General features: G+C 44.2%; 1 protein-coding gene across 1 annotated transcript in view; it reads left to right on the top strand.

Moving 5' to 3' along the window:
• LOC308282456 (voltage-dependent T-type calcium channel subunit alpha-1H-like) overlaps positions 1-20,000 on the top strand; it is a gene marked incomplete at its 3' end in the record, with an annotated part of 293,092 nt that overhangs the window by 48,838 nt on the left and 224,254 nt on the right. The window contains exon 2 of the mRNA XM_080722802.1: positions 9,764-9,847. Within this exon, the coding sequence (XP_080578928.1) occupies positions 9,764-9,847 (84 nt within the window). The remainder of the gene's footprint in view (positions 1-9,763; positions 9,848-20,000) is intronic.

Below are 20,000 nucleotides of genomic sequence, written 5' to 3'. Positions count from 1 at the left end.
ACCAGTGGCGTCAGTTCAGCAAAAGCTAAGGTATGGCAACATGACTGGTGTCTTGCACGCGCGCCCTCGCGTGCGTGCAAGACACCAGTCATGTTGCCATACCTTAGCAACAGACATGATGAAAAGTACATTTTATTATTTCATCCATCCATTCATTACACATCCATTACACATGCAGTGTCAGCGTTACACTTGTCAAGCCGACATTTCATTGAATTCATAGGGTATTTATTTTTGTTCGATATGATTACAGTATATTGAGTCTACAGCAGTGGGTCTCAACCAGTGGTCCGGGGACCACCAGTGCTGTGTTGGTCCTTGAGGGGTTAGGGTTTCCATGCAGGTGATCTCCAGTTAAAATATGGAGAGTAACCAAACGGAACTATATAGACCCTTAACTCTTGAGAGCGTAAAATGAAACCAAATGGACCCTGCCTGCCTTGGTTTTGTACTGGCCCGTTGGTTCGTTCTGGGCGAGCGGTTGTTTTTTGTGCAACTAAATACTCCTGTGCACATTACATTGGCGTAGGCCTATAGGAAAAAATAAATAAAGCCAAGGAGAACTATTAACGGCGAAACACAGGCCCACGAACAAAATATTTATATAGCGAATAGGCCTATATTTGTTTAATTTCGCCGTTTTAAAGCACCATGCTGGCGAGGAGGCTGCGCAAAAAAAAAAGATTCATGAACATTAATGGACCATAGCTGGTCTCTCTCTCTCGTCTCCCCCCCACCCCCCACCCCCCCACCCCCCTCTCTATGTCTGTCTGTCTGTCTGTCTGTCTGTCTGTCTGTCTGTATAGGCCTATATAAAGATATTGGCGAAGCATACGTTGTGCCCAAGGCCAAGAGGGGTGCAACATGACCTTACACACATCGACGTAGAAGCCGATGATCCAGCAATCATTATTTTAAGGCCGTCAGTAGATTAACCACTTGAACCCTAGCGTATAGGCTATTCTGAGAACTTTAGCCAAAAATGGCAGATCTACAAGCTCACACCGCCTCCTGCTGCTAGGCATTGTGAGCTTGTAAATCGGCTATTTCACACAGAATCCAAAATACACTGATGATTGTGCTGTCAAACAATGAAACTATATGGAATCTATGAAGGTTGTGGGGATCCTGCTTCATCTCTCTCGCCTGTGACACCACGCAAAGCGTTTCGGGTATTCCGAGTTTGCACGATCTGATCATCTGCTTCAAATACCACCAGTGGTCCTTGAGGCTTGAGGTGGTCCACAATCCCCAGCTTATTATGATGGAGTTGGACAGTTGGTAACCAAATGGACCTCGGCGCTTGCGAGATCTCTCTCTCCCTCTCTCTCTCTCCTCTCTCTCTCTCTCTCTCCTCTCTCTCTCTCTCTCTCTCTCTCTCTCTCTCTCTCTCTCTGCTCTCACTGGGCGCAGTGGGGCAAAGTAACTAAGTAGATTTACTTATACTGTATACTCAAGTAAAATGTTGAGGTATTTGAAGATATGATTAGGCCTATTATATTATAAAACATCCATTGATCCACTTTAGCCGTACGTTTTATGCCTATATGCCTATAACAAGACAACTAAAGGAAAGAGAGAGAGGGGGAGGGGTTATTATTACCCTTATTACTATACTACTAACTAGGTAACCTCGCACACCAGGCTTTACTAACTAGGCAAGGGGCTGCCTCTCCGCTGAGCGCATGCATGCATTGCTGCGTGACAGACAGACAGACAGACAGACAGACAGACAGACAGACAGACAGACAGACAGACAGACCTGGCCCTATTGCGAAGGGCAAATGCGTTGTACAGTAGTTATCTAAACCGGAGCATGGAGGAGCTTGGAACATGCATGGTACAAAAAAAATGGCGGAATGGCAGAGAATCTATGCAGATTAGCAGTAGGCCTAAATGGTGAGGCCACATTCTCATAATATAATTCGGTTTAGTCGTGCGAATGGGAGGGGTGAAGTTGCCACATTCTTGCATATTTAATTGATACGTTTGCGCTCGCACTGCACTTTGTCATCCGAAACAAGGAATCGTCCGTGCACGTCTGTCCAGGGACATGAATGTATCCAAGCTGCATAATAATGCCTCCTCCATCTCCCTGTGTGTAACCGCAGGACCCCCGCAAGCGCCGCATTAGCCTATTTATCAGCGGTCAACGTTCGTAAACGGGCAATCAAAAAATAAAACCAGCGGCGGCGGGAGAGTCTCGCAAAATCTACCAGCAATAAACCAGACAGAAAATACTTTAGCAAGATATGAATATCTACGAAGAGGACAACGTCTCTCTCTCTCTCTCTCTCTCTCTCTCTCTCTCTCTCTCTGCCCCTCGTCTTGCCCTCCGCTGGCTCACTCGCTGCGCAAAAGCGTCTCCATTTGGACATGATTTGGCACAGAGAGCAGCGCGCGCGAGCTAGGGCGAGAGACCCACACATCGGCCTATATTATATTAGCCTATAGCCTATATATGATATACAAGTGACTCCAGAAGCACTTTCCTTTCATCTAAATGTGAGCAACTCCTCACAAATAATACACTATGTGCGATGGAGGGAGGGGTGATCAGAAATTAAATCAATGAGGGGAGGAGGCGGCCAGAATGGTCAGAAATCTAATGAGAGCGGACGGTCTGGAGGGGGATTTAACCTCGAAGTGTCGTTTTGATTGCCGTTGGAACTAACGGTCTAACGCCCGTCCTGCGATAGTCATGAACAGCGTGACACCAGATAGATATATATAGATAGATAGATAGATAGATAGATAGATAGATAGATAGATAGATAGATTATTATTATTATTACCCTTATTACTACTATACTACTAAGACAAGGGGGTGCCTCTCCGCTGAGCGCATGCCCGGGCCCGGCCCAAAGCCCGATACATAATTGACAATTGGAGACCGGCCCGGCCCGAAGACCGACATTTTTCTAAACAAGCTTAATTGCAGAGTGCGTGTAGCGGCGGCCTTTTGTTTTCATTACATTTTAAATATTGGTGAAGAACAGAGACATGATACCCCTTTCCAACTGTCTTTATTTAAAAAAAAAACAGCTTGGAGCAAATGGGGATATAAATGTATACAATTTGCTATAATTGTGACAATTCCCAAATCATTTTTTTTACTGTAAGAACAATTAAACATTCAAGTGGAGCCTGCGCTCTCGCCAGTCAGGCAGGCATATTGTATGAAACTGTACATTTTCTTTTCCTATGTAAACTTCTAAATAATAAAGTCTTCAATACAGTAGTAACGGAGGAGGTGGGCCAGGGCCTACAGCCTCAAACAAACAAACAAACAAATAAAAACGTAGGCCTAATCCCTTCAATCGCGATTCAATTGTGAAACAGGTCCCGACTCCCGAGGACAATTTAACAATGAACAATCCTTTGAGTTTGCGTTGTGCAACATTTGTGCAATTAAAATAAACAATCTCAAGTTAAGTATGTGTATAAAATATTAGAATGAATAGCCTTAATCAGTCAAGCAACGAAACATTCCCATTCCCTGGTTAAATTAAAGTATATAAATAGGCTAAACAAATAAAATAAACAGCATTTGTTATTTTAGTCCGTAACACAGCACTTTTCTTTGTATGAATCAACACTTATTCGTTCAGTTTAATAGTCCCAAAAATCCAGCGCTGGGCGCAAGGCCGCGCCGGGAGGCCGTGTGTAATGGTCACCGTTTGACAGGTAACACCTGTCACAATCAATATAATATTTAAATGACAAAGGGATAATATGCAAACATGGACAGTCTGACAGCAGAATTGAGCGTAGACATACAGATTAGAGCTTTGGAATCAGGTGCGTCCAAATAATAATTAATTAATTGATACGTGCACTGCGCATGTAGGTCATGAGTCATGATGTCCCGATATAGGCCTACATCATAGCATTTGATTTTGAATATTATCATAGGCCTACTGCTGCTATGCATTGTGGTGAAGAAGGTTTGTAAAATATAGATAGGATATGCAGCAAAATTGTTCTGGAGGGATGCGCGCAGATCAACCCCGCAAGCATAGACGTTCTGTGTCTGGTTCTGGTGGTGCGCGCTCAGCGCTCTCCTCTGCTCTGTGCCAAATTATGTCTGTCTGTCTGTCTGTCTGTCTGTCTGTCTGTCTGTCTGTCTGTCTGTCTGTCTGTCTGTCTGTCTGTCTGTCTGACTGACACACAGACAGAGTGTGTCATCATTGCCTCTTTAAAACCAGGCAAAATGGATTTTGGATTGATATAGGCTTAAGCGAAGGAGCGCCGACACTAAATAAACTGTGACTGACAGGGACAGTAGGACTACAGGTGGGTAGCTTTTATCAAACTGCGAGCCCAGCATTTGTTCTGTCTTTAGTGGTCGTGCGCTCTGCAGAGGCGTCAATTGGGTATGGCAAGCTGCCATTGCTTGGCTACAGGGGGACATAATAAAATGTACTTTTCATCGTGCCTGTTGCTAAGGTATGGCAACATGACTGGTACCAGTCATGTTGCCATACCTTAGCTTTTTCTGAACTGACGCCACTGGCGCTCTGAGCTGCCCTGTCTGTGCGCTGCATGCGCCTCAAAGAGAGGACGCATCAGAGAGAAATAACATCGTGCTTTAGGCAGAGAGAGAGAGAGAGAGAGAGAGAGAGAGAGAGAGAGAGAGAGAGAGAGAGAGAGAGAGAGAGAGAGAGAGAGAGAGAGGGGGGGGGCACCTGATTCCAATAGCTCTAATCTGTATTACTTTGATTTCTATGGAGTGCATAGGATAGTGTAATGGTCACCGACAGCAGACAGGTGAGGCAAACATGGACAGTCTGACAGCAGAATTGAGCATAGGTGAAATGGCTCTTCAACGGCGGTGAAACGGCCAGATAGGTTAGGTGAAAACACTCTCCTCCACGGCAAAAGTGCCCCGCGAAAAGACCTGGCGAAAATGTTATAGGCGATTATGCCTGACACCCCACCGGTCAAGGAGATCTTTTTCATTCTTCATGACACACATTCAGTCAGTCAATAGCAGCTGTGCTCGGGCGCTCAGACCGCAGAGCAGATGACAGAGAGAGAGACGCTTGCCTGGCTGCAACCGATCTGACTAATACTTGTTGTGTATATTGTGAATGTGACACAATGCATACACACATAGCTAGCTCCAAATTTTTTTCTTTATTTATTTTTCTCAAGCCCGACCCAGCCCAAAGCCCGACATGTGCGTGACAAATTGAGCCCGGCAGGCCAGGCCGCTGCTCAGAGCTGAAGTTAACAACTAAACAAAACAAACAAATAACGAAATAAAGGTCTAAACACAACATAACTGAACAGAACTAAACAAATAATAAATAAAGCAATTTAACTGACAACTTAACCAGAAGGCAGCCATTCCGAAGGGCTCAACTTAGGAACACCAAACAAAACAAAAACAGTTAAATAAATAAATAAATAAATAAATAAATATAAATAAATTAACGAAATATGTTTAGTCTCAATCAGTCAAGGATTAAAACATTTGGTTAAAATGCAAATATAAAAATGGGCAAAACAAATAAAATAACCAGCATCTGTTATTTTAGTCCATAAACACAACACACTTCTACTTAATATATTAGTCCCAACCAGCAGGGCGCAAGGCCGTGACTCATGCATGCGCTGATCTGAAAGTTACATTTCAACATCACATCATCGCCCAAATAATAATAAATAATATATTCGGAATGGCGGGGTGTTTCCAGAAAATGAAACGAAATCTATTTGGTTTCACTTTATACTCTCAAGATTTAAAATATCCATTTGGTTAACAACTCTCCATAATTTAGCTGTGGACCACTTGGAACTTCCCCCAAGGACCAACGGTGGTCCTTGGCCAACGGTGGTCCTTGGGGGGGGGGGGGACCACCAGGACCACCAACTCACCAAAGGACCACCGGTGGTCCTTGAGGGTCTGTATTTTATCCCAATTCAAATAGGCCTATATAAAGCAAATTTGCTACGTCAGCCAAGGAGCACAGAGAGCATGCAGCCCACAGTGGAGACAGACCAACGCATGCTCGCATGAACGTCTGGATGTTTTATTTGATATACACGTCTACACACACACACGCAGGTTTAGCGCTGAGAATCAAATGGGTGGCACACATCTCACACGTGCGTTCCAGAGCAGAGCAACAAGTCAATCACGCGTACAGTTCATGGCGGCGCTGCATTTGACCGTGTCGTCTCACGCATGATGGCCACATGGCCTAGATGTATGCGTGCGTTAACACATGCGTTCGCCACAAACGCCTAATTAAACGCGTCCCCGTGTACCCCGCCTGGCCACTTAAATGAAGACACACAGATACGCGTGCCAGCGACGCCTACGTGTAAGCTATTAAATGCCATTGAATAACTACAGGAGACGTCCATGCGTTCAGTACAACACAGATAAAATCGCATGCGTGCACGCATGCGATGCAATGCATTCGTGGCATAGAAAAGCCTCGATAGTATGTGTGTGTGTGCGTGCGTGCGTGCGTGCGTGCGTGCGTGCGTGCGTGCGTGCGTGCGTGCGTGCGTGCGTGTGTGCGTGCGTGCGTGCGTTGTCCTTGTTGATAATACACGTGTCTGCTCTCTTCAGCCGCTCTTTGATTGGTGCATCATACACTGTCAACACACTCACACACACACACACACACACACACACACACACACACACACACACACACACATACACACACACACACACACACACACACACACACATACACACATACACACACACACACACACACACACACACACACACACACACGCACACACACACACATACACATACACACACACACACACACACACACACACACACACACACACACAGCCAGCTGTCCGCCTGCTGCTGGTCAGGTGGTTTTACATCTCAAGGCATTTAGATCTGATTGAAGTCACAGTGAATCTAAAATGTAATCATTTCCTTTTATTTAGTTATTAGAGCAGTGTTTCTCAACCAGTGTGCCTGGGGACCTTTGGTGTGCCCCTGAGAAGGGTCAAGTGTGCCCCTTGAAACTGCTTGAAAGCCAGTATTGTATTTATCATTTTAAAAATGATTTAAAACTAGGAAAAACAGCCGATCTACAAGCCCTGCGAGGCGTTGTATGCTTGTAGATCTGCTGTTTTCACTACTGTTGTGCGACAGCCTTGTATGATGATGCAGGGCTTTACTTTGCGAAGAAACGTACACATTTGAAACTTGGAGATACAAGGTTTCTTCCTGACAGTGACGATATTTACACCTCCGTATTATGTTTGTGTGACCATGGATTCTTGGGACATGAAAAGTGTGACCATGCAGAAAAAAGGTTGAGAAACACTTGGGATGCCATCATTTTTGTAATTAGCCAGTAGCTATGCCCCTCCCAAAAAGCTTTTGTCCAATGCTAGCTTAGAATAACTTCCTGCTTGCCAAGGTTTGCCTTGGCAACAGCCTTGGCAAGCTGCCGGTTGCTACGCTAGCATTGGACAAAAGCTTTTAGGGGAGGGGCATGTCCATGTTGTGGAGATTCACAATGTTAAAATGGCAATCTGAGAGTGGTTCTCTGCATTCTCAGCGTTTGTGGAAGTAGATTCTGAGATGAAGCAGTTTCTTTGCATCAGTAATGAACAGGAGCCTATGGAGAATAGACCTTCTATGATGCATCATTAATGAACAGGAGCCTATGGAGAATAGACCTTCTATGATGCATCATTAATGAACAGGAGCCTATGGAGAATAGACCTTCTATGATGCATCATTAATGAACAGGAGCCTATGGAGAATAGACCTTCTATGATGCATCATTAATGAACAGTAGCCTATGGAGAATAGATCTTCTATGATGCATCATTAATGAACAGGAGCCTATGGAGAATAGATCATTAATGAACAGGAGCCTATGGAGAATAGATCATTAATGAACAGGAGCCTATGGAGAATAGATCATTAATGAACAGGAGCCTATGGAGAATAGATCATTAATGAACAGGAGCCTATGGAGAATAGACGTTCATAAAGCAGTTTCTTTGCATCATTAATGAACAGGAGCCTATGGAGAATAGACGTTCTATGATGCTGGCGGCCCAGTTGCATGATAACCAGGTAAGACGTCTCCACACGTCTTAATGGGGAGTCGGCGTCCATTAACTCTTTTACCGCTTTGGACGTTCCCGTTCGCCCCATTTTTCACGGCGGCGCGATGCCAATTGTACGTTCTTTGGCTCGTTCTTTTGTACCTTGTTTTGATGTCTGTAAACTGATGAGGGGTCGCGCGGGTGTGTACCGTTAACACATCTCCTGTAAAAGTGCTCTCAAAAACCCACTGGACGTTAGCATCAATGGAGTAACAAAACACTTCCTTGTTATTTTTTCTGGGTCTATTGCTCTGTAGCGATTTAGTGGCCTGGGCGGATGGGAGCCGACCGCGGCCATTTCACATTAATTCTTGCATGAGGCTGCCCTCTACTGCTAGTATGACCAAAGTGCACTATGTAATGAGAAAAAAAAATAGATCTTTGTCTATAACCTCGCCAAGGTAAGCTGCTTTTGCTGGCACAAGACCCAATAAATAAATAATAACATCTGGCAGTAAAACTGTTAACATTTGAGCCCTATAGTCCACCCCCCCCCCCCCCCCCCCCTTCCCCCGTGCTTCTACCTCTCATTGCTTTTATATCTTTAATCTTTGTTGTTATTTCTGTTCTTAGAAGGTTTTAAAAGGTTTACGTGCATCTGTGCATGTGTGTGTGTGTGTGTGTGTGTGTGTGTGTGTGTGTGTGTGTGTGTGTGTGTGTGTGTGTGTGTGTGTGTGTGTGCGTGTGTCAGAGCATATGAGCGGAGCGCGTGCGGAGCGGGGAGCGGAGCGGGCCGTTTTTGACGTGAGCGACTTTTCAAATGGGTCTGAGCGGCTTTGGAGCGAGGATTTTCCTCCGCTCCGTTGAGCGCCGATCTCCTCCGCTCCTAGCCGACCCTGTCGGGGCCGCGCACCGCAGGTTTCCAACAAAACAGTGCAGTCCGTGGCAGGCAGCCATGTCGCGACTCGCAGGAAGGAGAAATCACCGCGGAGAGGAGAGCAAAACTTTATCAAGATTTCACTCAAGTCAAATGTATCTATATCATCCACACACGTACTGTAGGCCTAGGCTATGTTTATAATAAATAGCCTACCTTGTGTCACTTAAGTCACTTAAGTTATAGCCTATCACCAGCCAGTCAAAGGATACGATTTTAAATGCAAGTGAGACTGATGAAAAACACACGCCACAAGTTGCCTCCTCGAATGTGGTGATTAATCAATAACCAACTGGATTTAATATTGCCCATCTTATTAAAAAATACAATGCCTTAGATGGCATCTTTTGTAACATTGAAGGCAGCTCTCCGTCAAAGGCTCACGTTACAGCAGGCATTTGTGTTGGGAACACTTGTGACAAAGCAAAGGAGAAAGTGTTTTGGACATGGTAGCAAAATCCTTTTTTTAATTTTGGCTGCTGACGACCCTGAGTGGTGCGTGGAGCGAGCGCGGAGCGACAAATGCGCAAATCAAGGTGAGCGGTGGAGCGGCGCGGAGCGGAGCGGCGCGGTGGCCGACCAGAGCGACGAGCGTGTGTGTCTGTGTGTGTGCGCGTGCGTTTGCGCGTGCGTGTGCGTGTGCGTGTGTGTCTAACCCTAACCCTAACCTCATAAAAAAAAAAGAAATCTTCATCCATGTTGTCTCAGACAGTACAGTATGTGTGGTGTTGTTTACGGTGATGACCCTTAACCCCTGACCTCACGTGGTTCGAGAGGGTCAGCATCCTGGCCATCCTGCTGAACTGTGTGACCTTGGGGATGTTCCAGCCCTGTGGCCACACCCCCTCCGTGCTGCAGGTAACCATGACGACCACACACACACACACAGACACACACACACACACACACACACACACACACACACACACACACACACAGGGCATGCACACACAGACAGGGGCGTCACAAGGGGGGGGGGGGGGGGGTAGTGGGACTGAGTTAGGAAGTAAGAACTCACTGAAGGTAAAATGTACCAACCTACGCTCTGTGGGGGACCTTTTTGTTCAGCTGCTGCTCTGCTGTGGAATAGCTAACCCTCCATGAACACCTGAGAGCACCACAGTCACTGGACGCCTTCACAAGTGGATTAAGACCTTTCTTTTTAACAATTTTGCTGCCATTTTAAACATAGCTGTAGTAAGCAGCTGCCAAATTGTCCTTACCTTTTAACGTGGGCACGTGCACACATAGTGCATGATCTGTGCACGACTCATGTAGTAGACCGGTAGACAAGATGACAGCTTTAGAATAAAAAAAAAATCCATTGGAATAGACAAATCCGTTGCCAGGCTGTTACCCCTGCTGATTCCGCCGGTGTTACATAAGAAAACATTGGAAACGGCCAGTTGTGCGCTATGGTAACACGTGGACACATCCGCGCACATAGCAGACGATATGTGCGCGGATCATATGCCAGGCGGGCACAAGAATGAAACAGCTATCAAATAAAATAAAACCGCGTGAAAAAAGACGATGAAATGAACGTGCTGCTCCTTCCTCTGTTTACAATGTAAACAGATGGGACGGAAGCTACGATTGGGCCTTGGACAGGATACGGAAACCTAGATCCGGTCAGAACCGGAAATACGGCAGGATACAGTTAGGAGGCAGGCCTAAGACTCCGAAACGGCTATATACAGCGATCATACTTTTAATTGTTTCATAATGATTAAAGCTAATTAAATTTCCGGGAACGACAGGCATCGCAGCGTGGTACAGCGGGAAATCAACGGTTTCGACAGGGGATCGCGAGAAATGAGTTAATAAGGCATTTGCCTAGAAAGACCTTTTTGGATGCCCTTGGTGCTTTTTAACCCTCTCTTGGTGATCACAATGTGCTTTTACATTTTATTTGAGCTGTGTATAATAGGTGTTCACTGTTCCTAATTTTCTGATTTAACTGTTTAGTACCATTTTAGTCCTTTATATTAATCTTTTTGTTGGTTTTGCTTTGCTTTTGCTTCATTTATTTGCCATTTTAATGTAGCACTTTGAGATTTTGTTTCTAAATATAAAGTGCGTTACAAATACAATGTATTATTAAGTGTGCCTGCTATGCAATAGCAAAACACTTATTGTAATCCGCCATACTTAATAATAATAATAATAATAATAATAATAATGATCCCACAAATTTCGGCACGTAATAAGTGCCGCACAATTTACGCCACCGCCGCAATATATACATCAAAACGTGCGGCTCGGCCGGGAATGGTGTGCTATTACTTTTCTTTCCGATCCGCGTTACCATTGCGACGTAATTCGCAAAAAACGACGCCAAAAAACCCCATTCACTTAGAATGGGGGAAATTTCGGCACGTAATAACTGCCGCACGATTTACGCCACCGCCGCAATATATACATCAAAACGTGCGGCTCGGCCGGGAATGGTGTGCTATTACTTTTCTTTCCGATCCGCGTTACCATTGCGACGTAATTCGCAAAAAACGACGCCCAAAAACCCCATTGACTTAGAATGGGGGACTCCGAAAAAAACCCAGAAACTTTGGCGCCACATAACTCTGCCATTCTTTTGCCTAGCAACGTGATTTAAACTTTAAAATGCACACACAACTTTGGTCTTTTTCCGGCCAATAGGGATGATTGATTAAGCCCCGCCCCCTCTGTAACAGGAAGTGTCCTTCGCCAAACAGGAAGTGCCTCTATAACTCATGAACCGTTTGTCGTACAGACTCGCGGCTGGTGTCATTTTTCTCAATTTTTTTTTCTCAAATTTTTTTTTCTCAAATTTTTTTTCTCTCAAATTTTTTTTCTCAAAATTTCTTTTTCTCAATTTTTTTTCTCAAATTTTTTTTTTCTCAAATTTTTTTTTTCTCAAATTTTTTTTCTCAAAATTTTTTTTTCTCAATTTTTTTTTCTCAATTTTTTTTTTCTCAAAATTTTTTTTCTAAAAAATTTTTTTTCTCAAATTTTTTTTTCCCAAATTTTTTTTCTCAAATTTTTTTTCTCAAATTTTTTTTTCTCGAATTTTTTTTTTCTCAATTTTTTTTTCTAAAAATTTTTTTTTTCTCAACTTTTTTTTTTCTCAAATTTTTTTTTCTCAATTTTTTTTTTCATTTTTTTTTTCTCAATTTTTTTTTTCTCAATTTTTTTTTCTCACAATATTTTTTTTCTCACAATATTTTTTTTCTCAATTTTTTTTTCTCAAAATTTTTTTTTTCTCAAATTTTTTTTTCTCAATTTTTTTTTTTCAGGAAGTGCCCCTCACCAAACAGGAAGTGACCCGTTTTCTCGTGAACCGTTTGTCGTACAGACATGTGGGTGGTGTCATATGAAGAACAATAATGTTAAAGTTTATGCACAAAAATGCTAATGTTAATAACGCTAATGCTAACACCAACCGCTACACAAGGTTGCACAGACTTAGCGAGCTGCAGGCACACTTAAAATTTCTTAGAAATTTTCTTTTCTAGTTATTATTATTATTACTAGGGCCCAAGGTGGAATTACTTTAACTATTGAAAAATATTATATTTTTGAAAAGTCAGGAAAATGTGTGCAAATCTTTAAGCGAACATTTGTAACTCAAATTTTGCTTCTGGGTGGTCCCTGGAACTAAATATTTTGAGATGGGGTCCGTGGCCAAATACATATCATTTTGGGGGTCCTTCACATGAAAAGGTTTGAGCACCACTGACATGGAAACAGATTTTTTTTTAAAACCTTCAAAGATAGCAGATCTACAAGCTCGCAGCTGCATTGTATATCTGCTTGCATATCTGCTATTTTTCAATAGTTAAAGCACAAAATAAAACCAGGGCCCAGAATGTGGTGCGACGCCCCTGTCTGCCCGACACCATGGGGGGCCAGATCCATCTGGTGGTCCTGGGATAGTTTTAGGACCGTTTATGTTTTCTCGATGTTTTTTATGTTGAACAGCGAGTGACTTTGTAGGCTGGCGGGTCATCCATCCCTCATCTTGCATTCACTCATTCCTCCTTCCCACAGTGTGAGGTCTGGACAGCAGATAAGAACCCAGTATGAGAAGTTGGCCCTCATCATTTTCTGATCAGGGCCAATCAGTGACAGCGTTTCAACTGCTGTCCGCACAACAAGTGAAAAGCTTCCCCTGATTGGTCCATGTGTAGATAAGCAATAAGTGAAGTTATTTCAGAGTTGGACTCAATTACAACAATTAAAAAGGAACAGGGCTATGCACTAGCGGAGTTCATCGGCCGAAAAGACAGGTTTGTTTGCCGTTCTTCCGACTGGCTTCTCCCGCCCACTTTTCAAACATGAGGCTGGCTGGCCAGGCTACCGTCTTTGCTCCCTGGCTGTTGGTTCTTGTTGGATCTTTTCCTGGAGAGTTTTAGTTTTACTTCCATCCTCGTTTGGCTGCTTCACTGAGGATGACCTTCCTGACGGTCACTGGAGGTTCTGGAGGCTGGACCAATGCTCTGGACCGCATCCCACTGAGACACACACGCACGCACGCACGCACGCACGCACGCACGCACGCACGCACGCACGCACGCACGCACGCACGCACGCACGCACGCACGCACACACACACACACACACACACACACACACACACACACACACACACACACACACACCATCTATCTCAGTAATACGTGGTGACATCTTCTCGTTCAAGGCTGTGATTAATATTGTCAGGTTGCTGCTGGTCTTGGCTCTTTGCTCTGGGCTGTTTTTTATCGTTCTTTAAATCGTTGGCGTATACAGTACAGTACCGTACGCTGCTGGCATACTGTACATTTCATGCCTACTGTAAGGCTTTTTCACATTATATTATACAGTTTACTGTAATGTTTGCATGCAGTGCTGTCGCCGTCAGGCCTGATCAAACAGAGCAATGCCTTTTGGTTTGATTTATTTTTAGAATTCTTTTATACACTTATTGAATACGATGCACTCTGTCATAGTCAAGCCTTTTAAAATACGACACATAAGCACGCAAGCAGGCACTCTATGCCACGTTCTCAGTCTGCATGGTGTTCCCCGTCTCTGGGCATACAGTTACATTACAGTAACATTACAGTTACATTACAGTTACATTACAGTTACATTACAGTTACATTACAGTAACATTACAGTTACATTACAGTTACATTACAGTAACATTACAGTTACATTACAGTTACATTACAGTAACAACGTTTGTTTCCCTCCTGCATGCCTCTACATTGTGTAAACATTTTCGATTAAATCATTCATCGATAATTTATAGTTGATTTGCCTTATTTAATTTAGTTATTTAAGTCGTAGCCAATCATTTTTTACCACTTTTTCCCCTCCCCAACTTAGTCATTATGCCAATTCTCGCACGTTTGTGTGTGTTTTCGCTGCTGTTGTGTCCTACCTCACCTCACCCAGTGAGGAGCCCCCACCGGGAGGACGTACTGTTGTATCCTACTGACTCACCTCACCCAGTGAGGAGCCCCCACCGGGAGGACGTACTGTTGTATCCTACTGACTCACCTCACCCAGTGAGGAGCCCCCACCGGTAGGACGTACTGTTGTATCCTACTGACTCACCTCACCCAGTAAGGAGCCCCCACCGGGAGGACGTACTGTTGTATCCTACTGACTCACCTCACCCAGTGAGGAGCCCCCACCGGGAGGACGTACTGTTGTATCCTACTGACTCACCTCACCCAGTGAGGAGCCCCCACCGGGAGGACGTACTGTTGTAACCTACTGACTCACCTCACCCAGTGAGGAGCCCCCACCGGGAGGACGTACTGTTGTATCCTACTGACTCACCTCACCCAGTGAGGAGCCCCCACCAGGAGGACGTACTGTTGTATCCTACTGACTCACCTCACCCAGTGAGGAGCCCCCACCGGGAGGACGTACTGTTGTATCCTACTGACTCACCTCACCCAGTGAGGAGCCCCCACCGGGAGGACGTACTGTTGTATCCTACTGACTCACCTCACCCAGTAGGGGCCCCCACCTGGAGGACGTACTGTTGTATCCTACTGACCCACCTCACCCAGTGAGGAGCCCCCACCGGGAGGACGTACTGTTGTATCCTACTGACTCACCTCACCCAGTGAGGAGCCCCCACCGGGAGGACGTACTGTTGTATCCTACTGACTCACCTCACCCAGTGAGGAGCCCCCCTGGGAGGACGTACTGTTGTATCCTACTGACTCACCTCACCCATTGAGCCAGTAGGATACAACAGTGAAGACATATCTCCCTTCGGGGACAATAAGTAAGGGATAACGTCTGGCTGAGCGGTCCTTATCCAGAAATAAGTCAGATAACCCCGAGGAGAAGCCCAGGGGGTTATCAGCCTGAAGGGGTTTTATTTCAACAAGTGTTGCGCTGGGCGCCCCCTCCCCCGCACAACACAGTCGCCTTGGAAAACAAGGAAGCGTTGGTGAAATAGAATCTATTTTTTGTCACTGCATCGTCTATTTCTTGCTTAAAATGTTTTCAAAAACATTCTTGAGAGCAAAGTTTAGTTGTAAATGTCGCTGTGTGTTTGTTTATGTGGCGGAGAGAGTCGCAGCCTGAAGCCTCAAAAGTCTAGTATCTGACCTCGTTCCATAGGGATATCCCTTAGGAGTAATGGTTAAGATATTGGACTTTCACGGGGGAGACCCGGGTTCGAAGCCGGGTGGAGAGGTTCGGATCACCTCCGTTACATTTACATGGCTGACATGTTGGATACGGTACTACATTCACGCAGTGCAGCCTGAGTGCAGCAGGTGTTCTGAGTCTTTGATTAGACAGCGGTCTGTTATAGAGCGGTTATCAAGAAATAACACACCACTGATTTCAGCGATTGACCAATCAGAATCAAGCATTCAACCAACCAATTCAACCGTGTAATAAAGATTATTATTATATACGCATGCCCCCCCCCTCCCACCCACTGAAATCTAAATCATTAAAATAGCTAAAAGAAAAGAAAGCAGTAAATGAAAACATTTTAACACTCATCTTTTCTTTTCTCTGATTACAATCTAAAATATGAAGCTTTAAACAAGTGAAATTGTATGTAACAAGACTCTAAAAGAGTATTTTATGTTTATAAAGAGCTGGAGAGACAGTGAGACTCCTGTTACTGAACAAACACTGTATGATGATTATAATACAGTATCTGGCTTAAAGTCCTGTTCGCAATTTGGTGTTAGGGGAGTTTCTCACCTGAACTGAGTCAGTGGGTCCCTAGACATGAAAAATCACTGAGGTGCTCATCCGCCATAGTGCCACGAATGGCGCAATGGCCAAATCAAATATGGCTGCCATCGGCTATGATGAAAATCCAACTTTTCTGTATATGCACATGTAATACCTCCATTTGGACTAATTGGGGTATGGGGAATTCATTTCTGATATTGTTTTGACCATTTTGGGTGATTTGGACCTCAAAAGGTCATGGTCAAGGTCATTTTGCTATTCCGAAGACAGTGGGCCATAACTTGGCCATTGTTAGGAGTAAAAACAGGTGCAGTAGGTCTAAATCAACTAATGCTGACATGTATAATTCATTTCTGACATTGTTTTGACCATTAAGGATCATCTTGTCTTTGAAATATCAATGTCAATGCCATTTTCCCAAAACGATTTTGTTCATTACTTGCACTTTTATAGTATTTTTTGTAAGTTTGTTACTATTTTATAGTAAGTTTGTTTTGTTTATAACAAAAGGCATACTAGTGAGAAATACAACAAGTAAACATCCACATTTAACTTTAAAGTGGGTTTTAAATGGGTGTTTAAATGAGCAGATAAGACTATTTACGAATAAAAGTGACAAATAAAATTACACAACAAAATCACACACAACATTAAATAACAATTTCCCTCAAAGTGCACCATATTGTGATTGTGTTTATGCAAGTTAGTATGAGGTGTTTTTACAGGATGGATTTGTCATTGTTCCATGGCAAAATATGATGCACAGAACTCCGATCAGTGTCGAGTGTCTTGCTTCAGACATGGCAGGAGTGTACAAAAGTCAAAGTGCTCCTTCCATCCATCAGAGCTTGACATTGACTTTTTGAGGCAGTTGTCCTTTGGACAAGTATATTTCCCATTCACTTGTCCGGGGACAAAAGTCACTTTAAAATGTCACCGGATAAAAATGTCATACATTGAAATAATAACAAAAGGACGGCTAATGACCCCCTTGCTCCCTCCACTCCATAGTATGGGCACTTGTCCCAGACAACAGGACAAGCCTTTATGTCATGCCCTGTTCCATGTTCCATTGGTTCTAGTCTTTCCTCAGGTTCCTTGGCTGTTGCAAGCAGGTGGCAAGAAACACGCTAGAAAGGTGCCTTGTTGGTCTCAGCAGTTGTACTTCTCTGCTACCAATACTGTGTCTTGTTCTGTCAAGGTCTTTGCCTCTCCAAAGTTTGTTAGATATTGTACTCGGTCAGAAGCCATAACTACATGTTTAATCCTCACCTGGCCCATGCAGTCATCTCCTGTCTCCAAGGCATATGTACCTTGATCACTGTCTTGGCTAGTGGTGCTCCAAGATCAGACTGCTTGATGCAGTAGAAGTGAGTCTCACCAGAGCCATACTGCTGCCAGATATCCTTCATCCCCAGTGCTTGGAAATATGGGGTGTAATATAGCAGTAATGTGAAGGAGACAACAACTCTCTGGGGTCCGCTCATAGTTCCGACATCTCATTATTCTGACCATTAGGTTAGTGAAGGTTAGGGATAGGCTTAGTTATAATGGAGGCTGAACATGCACCAGGTGTCAGCCTCCTCAATCCTATTCAAGATGTCTGGGATCTCTTCTCCACTAGCGACATCATCAACAGAGACAACAGAGCTGATAATGGTAAATGGACTGCATTTACAGTATATAGCGCTCTTCTCCAAAGCACTGTACAATGTATTTCACATTCGCCCATTAACACACACATTCACACATACATTCACACCATGAAACCATGCAAGGTGCTCACCGGGAGCAGTTAGGGGTTCAGTGTCTTGCTTAAGGACACTTCGACAAATAAGCAGGAGGAGCCAGAAATCGACCCTGGAACCTTCAGATTCCAAGGCAACCGTTCTACCTACATCGCCACAAGCTTGAATGGACACCATATTCCGAACACACAGCTGGAGAGCTGTGTGTTCTCCTCAGACACCCAGAATTTGTAAAGTTGATGAGGGATGGGTGCGTCTGTTATCTCTGATGATGATGAGTGGCTCCCTGCAAAAGGGGCTGGAGGTGAAGAGATCCCAAAGATTGAACTAGATTGAGGAGGCTGTCACCAAGCTGCTGGTACATGTGGAGTCAACTGGCCCTATTATAACTAAACCTACCCATAACCCTAACCTAATGGAGGGAATAATGGGTCGCCAGGATTATGAGTGGACCCCAGAGAGTTGTCGTAGTGATACTTCCAAGCACTGGGGAATAAGTAGATCTGGTAGCAGTATGGCACTAGGTGTGCAGTGGCACATGCTTCTACAGCATCAAGCAGTCTCTCATCTTGGAGCACCACTAGCCAAGACAGTGATCAGGGGACATATGCCTTGGAAACTGGAGATGACTGCATGGGCCAGGTGGGGACTAAGCATGCAGCTATGGCTTCTGACCAAATACAATATCTAACACACTTTGGAGAGGCAAAGACCTTGACAGAACAAGACACAGCATTGGTTGCAGAGAAGTACAACAGCTGATACCAACAAGGCATCTTTCTAGTGCATGTCTTGCCACCTGCTTGCAACAGCCAAGGAACCTGAGGAAAGACTAGAACCAATGGAACATGGATGGATGCAAGGAACACTTCGACTCTCGAGGATATGGCTGCCTTGCTGATGGATATCGGTGCATCATATTTTGCCATGGAACAATGGCAAATCCATCCTGTAAAAACACATCATACTAACTTGGATGCACACAATCACAATATGGTGCACTTTGAGGGAAATTGTTATTTAATTTTGTGTGTGCTTTTGTTGTGTGGTTTTATTTGTCACTTTTATTCGTAAATAGTCTTATCATTTAAACACCCATTTAAAACCCCCCTTTAAAGTTAAATGTGGATGTTTACTTGTTGTATTTGTCACTAGTATGTCTTTTGTTATAAACAAAACAAACTTACTATAAAATAGTGACAAACTTACAAAAAATACTATAAAAGTGCAAGTAATGAACAAAATCGTTTTTGAAAAATGGCATTGACATTGATATTTCAAAGACAAGATGATCCTTAATGGTCAAAACAATGCCAGAAATGAATTATACATGTCAGCATTAGTTGATTTAGACCTACTGGCTACTGCACCTGTTTTTACTTATGGCCCACGGTCTTCGGAATAGCAAAATGACCTTGACCATAACCTTTTGAGGTCCAAATCACCCAAAATGGTCAAACAATATCAGAAATGAATTCCCCACACCACAATTAGTCCAAATAGAGGTATTACATGTGCATATACACCCAGAAACAGAAAAGTTGGATTTTCATCATAGCCGATGGCAGCCATATTTGATATGGCCATTGCGCCATTCGTGGCACTATGGCGGACGAGCACCTCGGTGATTTTTCATGTCTAGGGACCCACTGACTCAGTTCAGGTGAGAAACTCCCCTAACACCAAATTGCGAACAGGACTTTAAGCCAGATACTGTATTATTACTATCACAATGAACAGCTTTAACAGGGGCACGGTAGCACTGTGGCCTCACAGCTAGAAGGTCCTGGGTTCGATTCCTGTTGGGGGACGCTGTGGGCACTGGGGGCGTGTTCCCTCCTCCGCGTCATCAGCGCCCACACCCTAGGTGGGGTTGGTGAAAGGGCCTTACTGTGTGGAGTTTGCATTTTTCTCCCCGTGTCTCCGGTTGGTACCCTCACAACAAAACATGCAGTAATCCTTGTCTCTATACTGCCTCCCCCTGGCCTGATGGAGGGGAAAGGAACTGGTTGGAATAACGTGTTCCTTCCACGCGCTACGTCCAAACCGGGGAATCTCTC

Source organism: Nannobrachium achirus (genome assembly GCF_963921795.1).
Source record: "Nannobrachium achirus genome assembly, chromosome: 3".
NCBI lineage: Eukaryota > Metazoa > Chordata > Actinopteri > Myctophiformes > Myctophidae > Nannobrachium > Nannobrachium achirus.
The sequence above is the reverse complement of the archived record's forward strand: the minus strand, read 5'-3'. Positions and strand labels throughout refer to the sequence as shown.